The 8738-nt window shown below is 33.1% G+C and overlaps 1 protein-coding gene across 1 annotated transcript; it reads left to right on the top strand.

The window, feature by feature from the left end:
* Nucleotides 1-3542: 3542 nt before the first annotated feature.
* Nucleotides 3543-4384, top strand: HELRODRAFT_164344 (hypothetical protein; the record flags this gene model as incomplete). Its single annotated transcript, XM_009029300.1, has 2 exons — nucleotides 3543-3623; nucleotides 4154-4384. The coding sequence occupies 2 exons, from the start codon at nucleotides 3543-3545 to the stop codon at nucleotides 4382-4384; spliced, it is 312 nt and encodes a 103-aa protein (XP_009027548.1).
* Nucleotides 4385-8738: the final 4354 nt, after the last annotated feature.

Here is an 8738-nt window from a genome sequence, read left to right as displayed (position 1 = left end):
AGGATCAAGTGCGAATGGAAGTGGTTAATGTTCAGGGCACGTTTCAATCTGTTGATTAGTGCGTGGAGATGAATCTGCGTGATTGTTGGGAGGGCGTTCTCGATGGAATGACCGTCGGAATTGAAGGGAAAGATGAAGATGGATGCTCCGTCCTGCATACTAATTATTCATCTATTCTTTTTCCAAATGTTTTGTTTCCAATCAGTTTTTAACCGTTAATTTTTTCATTTCAATTTTTTAATTGATTATTATTACGGCGCCAAGAATTTTAAATATGATACATTTGTTTCACGAAAGTGCACGGCAACTAAATGTGATCTCTTTTAAACTGATTTTTTTGGTGAAAATAGTTCACTAATTTGACTTTGAACAGGAAACATACTGGCGTACAAGCACAAAAACAATACACAGAGGTACAGACATTACAATCAGTACATTCTGCTACTCACGTACAAACATTTTATATAAACCTGTGAACATGCAATCAGGTAGGTCTATATACACATCCATAGAAATATATCACATACAAACACCACATACAAACACACACATTCAAACCCACATGCAAACTTCAGGTACAAACGTCACGTACACAAACACCACATACAAACATCACAACACAAGCGTCACATACATAACCACAAACACCACATACACAAACATCGCATACAAACCCACACATACAAATCCACACACACACAATCACCACATACACAAACATCACATACAAACACTACATACACAAACACCACTTACAAACCCACACATAAAAACCCACACGCACGGATACGGTGCAGACCACCGTTAATCGCATAAGCTGCCATGGCGAGGGAAAACAAATAAAGTCAGCCGCATTTTATTTGAGCATACTCATATCAAAGTTATATATATAAATATAATATATATAAATATATAGCATATATATATATATATATAGTATATATATATATATATATATATATATATATATATTGTATTAGTATATATAGCATGTGCCAAAATATCCATGTTTTTTATGTAATGTTAAAAAATGTAATTCATGAGATAGAATTAATAAAAACTCCATGAAACATACAACAATTCGTAGCATATGTTCGCATAGAGAGGAGGAAGAATGGTCATAGGCGGATGCTGGCTGGCTGGTCTGCAGTGTGCACTGTCCGTAGCACACACACACGCACGCACACGCACGCACAAGCACGCACATGCGATGCGTGCGTACAAGGCTTATGTTTGCTCAATATAAACAATCGCATCATAATGCTAAAGCTTAAAAAGATGTTAACTTGAAGGTCTGTGCTGTGTGCCAACTATTCCATAGTTCTACGGCTCGACAAATAACTTAATGTTTGGTTTTTTGCCTTTGTTTCGTGATTCCACTTTCGGATTGAGTTGAATGAGAGATGGAAATTATGGTGCCGTGGGTATCTTTTTACGATTCAAATGTTGTTAATACAGGCAGGAGTTTTGTGTGTTAATCAACAGCATGGTTTTTTTAATTTAAAATTTATTTAAATACTTTCCTGTCAACATTTGCATGTTTATTATTTGAAATAAGAAATTTACGTTTTAAATCATGTACGATGTTTTAATATACAACACAGTAGACAAACAAAAGTTTATTCCATTGAGCCCTGTTACTAAAAGAACTGGCCACAAACCTCTGCAACTCTCGAGTTGTCAGCACCTCACAACGTCCGAACAGTATCGGAATGTTTCATTCAATTAGAATGAACGGAGGGAACTTAATTAAAGAATAAAGAGAAGTATGTGCAATGAGCGGGTGGCCTCAATTTGATGAATGAATGATGTCAGTCAGTTATGCATGTCCCCATCAATTCATCTAAACATCCTTTCTTGGCATGCATGCAGGCGCGCCGCATCTTTAAATGCATCGACATAATTCTTGCTAGCTTCCATGTGAACACACAACATCACAACACCACACCACACAGTTGAGCACAGCTCCACCCAGCACAGCATCACACAACTCAACAAAACACGTTACGACCACCTACAATTTAAACCCTGCATCACATTCCGCCACTCAGAAATAGTAAAAAGCATGTAAACAACAAAAGAGCACAAAACAGCCCCAAAGCATTTTTGCATAAAATGTCAAGAATAATTGTGTACAAAGCATAAAAATATGTCGTCATGTCGTACAATCTTGTACAGAACACGAGCGACTCATGAAAATTATCAAAAGATCGCTTTGCTCCACTATTTTCAATGGAATAATTTTAACTGTCTCATCCAAAATTGATTTCTTGTTGATGTTTTTAAATGAAGAACCGATAGATTCAGTGGGCAAGCAGTGGCGGATTGGATCCCCATCAAAGTTGTCTTGATCCGCCCCTAGAGGCAAGGTGTTAAAATGTGAGAAATCACTTCTGAAAGTTGATGTTTGTTAATCAAATATCTCAAAAATCAGTTGATGTATCCAAACAATGCACGTACATCTCCTCTCGTCCACAAGTTACTCATCCATTTAATTTGTTTTTTTTTTTTTTTAGATATTTTCTTCCTCTTTCATTTCCGTTTTCAACAATCCATCTGAATCGCATTGCATTTAATTCAACTTAATTATTTCCAGTTTTTATTTCATCTGTGTTTATAATTTTCAGTTTTCTTCTGATTGGAGTTTTATTTTTTATTCTTTTCCCTGCATCAATTTGGTCTCTTGATAGCTCTTGTTTTCTTCAATGTTTCTAATAAATAACTAATGTGAAAATCTAAAGTATACATAAATTGAAAAATATTTTCAAATGTTTATCAATATTTTTGGCATTTTGATAAAAAATGTTTAAATTACGTAATTAACAAGTTAAGTTTTTTCTGAATATTTGAAATGAAAATTTTATATTAGATAAAACTTTCCTGCCATTTAAGTACATAAAGTTGAGCATAATTAATGCAGCATAACATTTTTACAAAGTTAATTCATGAAAAATTTTAGATAAGCTTTAATATAAAAACATATATTTAATTGAACTAAGAATTTGGAATAAAAGTTTAATGGTTGAAAGACAAAAATGTCAAGTCCAATTTTGCAGTAGGATGGTTCACGTATAAAGTATCCTGCAGTATTTAGTACCCTGTATTAAAAACTTTGAACGCTAAAAACGACAAAATGATTATTACAACAGTAGATGAACTGTAATAAAAAAAATAATTCGTATGGTAAGGTAATTGCAATACAAGTAAATATTGAAATTGTAAAAAAAGATTTTCTAATTCAAATCAACTTAAAAGTTCCAAAAAGTAAAAAACAATTAGTAAAAAACTTTGGTGTTCCATCGATAAAATAAATGCTACTCTAGACCACAATTGGAAAGTATTACAGCATCTTAAATAAAGGTAATTATATTGCATTGTATTTTGTTTATTTCGTTAAGTTATAAAAAATGTTTCATAACAAATAGAAATGTTGTACAGTTATAGAGAATCGCAGAAATCCACACGTACGTATTTATTGCACATTCCATAATTGTACACACGTGAGCGTAAATAACGCCTTCTTGCTGCTGGCGTTTTTGGAAATGGCGGGTGTAATTTCACACGAGCATTTCATCTCGCCTGATTGTCTCGGCACATATTTGCGTTTGGCAGAACTGTATAATGTAAAATTTATCTATTTATCCTATTTCTTTTCTATGGTTTATTTAAATGTTAAAAATATATTTATTGAAAGTTCTTGAATTATTAACGGAACGTGAAGACGTGTTTGATCTTGCTGACAATCACGTGGTGAAGGCATTTTGGAATAGTATCAATCCGCAATGTGTTGGCAGAAGCATTTTTGCTATCCATTTTCACAACCCATTAATTCATCAAAGTTATGTTTAGTAGATCTTTGATCATCCTAACCTTAACTTCTCTTACTTAAGATCAGAGTCAGTCTCTGGAATAAAGTATCCTTCGTATAATATGTTAGGCGAGTTCAAAAAAATTCAGTGATTTATAAACATTTAAGAATATTGACTGTTATTTCAAATTCAGCATTAATTTGAGGATTTGAATAGGACATTTTTTTTATAAATGGCAGTGGTGGATTTTTGAAACTGCTCATTTAAAAACCTTAGTTATTTCTCTGAGCAGCCGTAGAATCTTGCAGTGATAAAAAAATTTGCGAAAATGTCATGTTCTGCAGGCTTGTGACTTGAAATCTCTGCTGCAGTATTATGTCCCAGAAGAATACTATGAAACTCATTTCCAACGTGTTCGATTTGTGGAGAAGTTTTCTTCTGAGTTATGGCTTCCTACTGCATGTCTTCAAACACATCAATCAATGGCTCTTCCAATTGTTAATATTATCTCAGAGGAACCTCACGTGATACAACTCGGGTGCTCCATTGAGTATCTGGCATCGAATTCAATGTGAGTTTCTAAACAGAAAAAATGAAGTGGAAGTAAACATACTTAACTTGATATGTTAATTCATAATAAGATTATAATTGATCGACTCACAACGAATAATTATAGACCGTAACATAAAATTTAAAACTGTTTAAATGTTAGTTTTACATGTTAAACAAGTCATAAGATCCTCAAGTTAGTGGGTTTTCAGAAATTATAAATAAACCATAAAACAGCCATGATATTTTTATTTATTTTTTTTTAAATTTTACCTTTATGAACTATTTGATTATGAAGGTTTTTCAGGCACACCAGGTTTGTATGCATTTTTTATGACACAACTTTAACTATTCTGACTTTTCAAAAAAAATGTTGGATTATAAAATAAAAAAATTTTAAAACAAAAAAAATAACAATGAATTTAGACTAATAAATGCTATTGAACCACATGCCAAATTTGTCATTAATCATTTCAAATCAAATTGAGAAATATGATTTTGACGGCAATAAATTCTACTTGGGAGAGGATTGATTATTTTTTGACAGAGTGGCTTCTCATACTTTTCAACCAAGATTGACAGTGAACTCATTTTATGAACACGGTATTACAAATGCAGCCCTCAGACACGTCAATTTATTTATTTCAACACTCGCATAGGAAATTTTTTTTTAAATAATTTAAATATGAATTATTAATTAAAACCTTGATATTTTTGCAATACGATCAAAAAAGTTTGAGATGAAAAAATTTCATTCAACAGAATAAAAAATTGAAATGAATATATGTGTAACGTTTATTTTGAATTTGAAAAAATGAAATGTGTTTATTAGTGCAGGTGTACTGTACATATGCATGCCTAACTCCACCAAACATATTAAAGTTACACCCAACTATGATTCCGGTCACTTGATCCAAACTGCATTTGGGATTATTACATACAACAACGCACATCCTTCATACCTGATATCTATAAAAGTAATCCCAAAAATCGCAAATTTTCCGATCCATATCAAACGTAGAGTCTGGATCAAGTGGCCGAGATTAACTTGCAAAAAAGTTACGTTCCCGGGACTTGGGCTGCATTTTGCACCTCAATTTAATTTTTCTTTATAAATCAATTTTAACAAATTAAATTTTTGTTAAAATATGGTTAATATACTTTTCAACTAAAAAACATGTATCAAGGATTTTATGTGAAACAACTCACAAAACGTGGTTACGGTGGTACGGAGAGACACTTGCAGACTCAATTGTAAGTATGGTTTTAATTCTAGCATCAATAATAATGATATGTCCCATGTGCAAATGTTGTTCAATGTTTTTCAAATTATATATTTAAATAGGACAAACACTGTTTATAAAGTATTTTTGCGGTCCTAGAGCCCAATGTCACACAAGTTTTGTATTTAGCTGTCAGGCTCGAGCGGGCTCAGTTGACAACGCTCCCTTGTCATCTTTACTTTGCTTAGTCTTTCACTTCCTCTTTTTGCAATATCCAGCTCTAGAAACTGGTTCTAAAAATTTATGATTGGTTTTCTAAACCGAATAGAATTGTTCAAAAGTTTCCCAATTAGTAACTTGGCAAAACATTTCCCGAGATTCGCGATGAATTGGCCAAATGTAAAGCTTTAGATGACATCGTCCGTCTGCATTCTGCACCCCAAGTTCTCATTGAGGGTTAACTATTGCGTAATAAGGAGTGAGTGTTTTGGCAGTGTTTGAAAATTTGTATGAATTATGAACAGAAAAGATATTAAATATGCATTGTCGCATGTTTGCAACAATGATTATCGTTTAACTTCTTTAATGAACTATAGTTCAATCAAGAAAAAAGCCTTAAAATTAGTTTGTTGGCATGTTCATTTTTAACCATGTAATTTTTTTCTCAACACTAAAATTTGTAAACGAACAAAATATTTTTTGAGTGACTGTTTTCTACAATTGAATCGTATGAATAACATCTCAAGCAGTTCGCTTTGGAACCTTTTTTATTGGTAGGACAGTTGATCTTGCAGGTTTTGAAGTAAATTTCTGCTCTTATCGTGAAAAATCCTAATTGAATCAACTATGAATTATTTATGAATACTTCATTCAATTTTATAATTTTATAATTATTTTTTGTTATTATTCATTGTTTTTCCGATGTTCTTTTGTACTTATGATTTTTTAACAACATTTTTTTCTTCCAATTTTGAAGTGCAAAAGAAATTAGATCTTCCAGTAGAACATTGCCTCGGACGTAATTAACATCAAGCCTTTATGCCACACATATATTGTAGAGACATCTGAACAAACAGACAAACAAACAAACAAACAAACAAACAAACAGACAAACAAACAAACATCTGTTGTGGCTGGTTGTGCGTGTAAACAAAAATTGAAAGATGTAGAGTGTGGAGGGAGGTATGTGCTGCTTGTTCATTATTTTTGTCTGGGTGATTTGTAACGAATGGACCTTAGATTGGCTGATAATATCGTAATTATAATACCATATCACCTTGATTTAAACATGAGAACAAAAAGATTGATAAGGTCATTAACAGAAAGATATGGGAAGTTCATTTTTAGAATTTGTTGCAGAGCGGATAGGTTGATAGATAACGTTCTTTGATGAGGACATTTATTCATCCGAATTATAAAGTTGAGTTTATAAATTTGAATGAGACTCAATAAATACATCACCGATACAACCGTTGTAAACTATTGAAATAGTTAATTGCACACGAGCAAGCAAGCATGCGCCATGCACAATTTCATTCATAGACACGAAATTTATAAATATTTTTAAATAATTTATTTTTTCAGTTTCGAATATTGTTGTTCACTTTCATTATATCCAATAAATATGCACGGCGACACTGCAAAAACTGAAACACGCACAAAATTCCGCACAAACTGACGCATATATCACACATCCACACGCCAGGACACACAAAAAAAGCCAACACATACACATACCACACACATTGGGTGACGCAAGTATTACACACACACACACACACACACACACACACACACACACACACACACACACACACACACACACACCGTTATACACATGTGCATAGAGCCACCTCTCGAACACATGAAGTGCAGAGAGTGGAAGAGAATAGGACGTTGAAAATAATAAATATTGGAAGGAAAAGAAAAATGAGACGTGGCGAGCGTGAAGAGACAGGATGAAAAATTGTCAAATGAAAAATTCTGCGAGAAACAAAACGAGGAAATTGCAACATTGTTGATATTTCATAATAACTTGAAAGAGCACGTCATCAGCGTTGGCAAGGAGGAAGATGGAGGTGGCGGTTTTGAAATGACGTCATGTATCTTATCTTATCGTATTGTTTCGTATAGTTTCGTATCGTATCGTATCGTAAAGTATCTCTCAGTCACATTTAATTCCGTTTTAAACCGCTATGTTTGTTTTGTTTTTGAGTTTACTTCAATTTTCGTTGTTTTTCTTTATATCAATCAAACATTTAAAATATTTGTTCGAATAAATATTTTAAAAAATGACCAAACAACGAATTGTCGACCACTTTAGAATAAATTCATCTGAAAATGAAAATTTTATCTGATTCAAATAACCTTCGTGTTGAGAATTTATTTATTTTTAATATTTTTAGTGTTGTTTCTTAATAAAGTTGTTTACACGGGCGATGATCTGCCATGAGAATATTGTTTATATTTCCACATTGCTTGCACACATCTTGAGCAACAACTACTTGGCGTACTACAGAAACACACACACACACACCCACACACACACACTCCTGTTTTTCATATATCTAGCTTACACGTGTGCACTTGTACGTGCTTAAGTAAACTCCAGTGTACACATCATTAATACGGAAACGTGTGTGTGTGTGCGTGTAAGAAAGTGTATGCTAGCGTGCAGATGGGCATGAAGGCTGTGTAAGCAAAACATTCCGATGTTTGCCCGGACGTCAGTGTATATTAATTTATTTGATATGCCCGCGCCTGACCATTGTTTTAATGTTGCCAGAAATTTTTTCCAAGAGAATATTCTTCTGAAATTCCTATCGTGATATTAATGTCTTGCATTCTTAAGTTCCTATATTATTTGATGTTTGAAGAATTGATATGCAGCCTCGAGTAATGTGAAAATTCTTCTACTTCAAAGTCATTTATACTTTAACAAATTGTCCTAGATATCATTATTTGTATAAAATGTTTTTTTATCAAAACGTCAAACCATTTTAATGAGTTTACATCAAAAAGCAGCATGTCACGTTGAAGTGCGTGCCCTCACATCACATCACACCATGTGCACGATGAACAGCCACAGCACGAAATAGCACGTATGACAGTAAGCCAGATTTGAGCAAAATCATTTCATTATTCGTCACGTTCAGCA

The sequence above is a fragment of the Helobdella robusta genome (genome assembly GCF_000326865.2).
Source record: "Helobdella robusta unplaced genomic scaffold HELROscaffold_6, whole genome shotgun sequence".
NCBI lineage: Eukaryota > Metazoa > Annelida > Clitellata > Rhynchobdellida > Glossiphoniidae > Helobdella > Helobdella robusta.
Note: the sequence above shows the minus strand (reverse complement) of the source record. Positions and strands in the feature narration are given on the sequence as shown.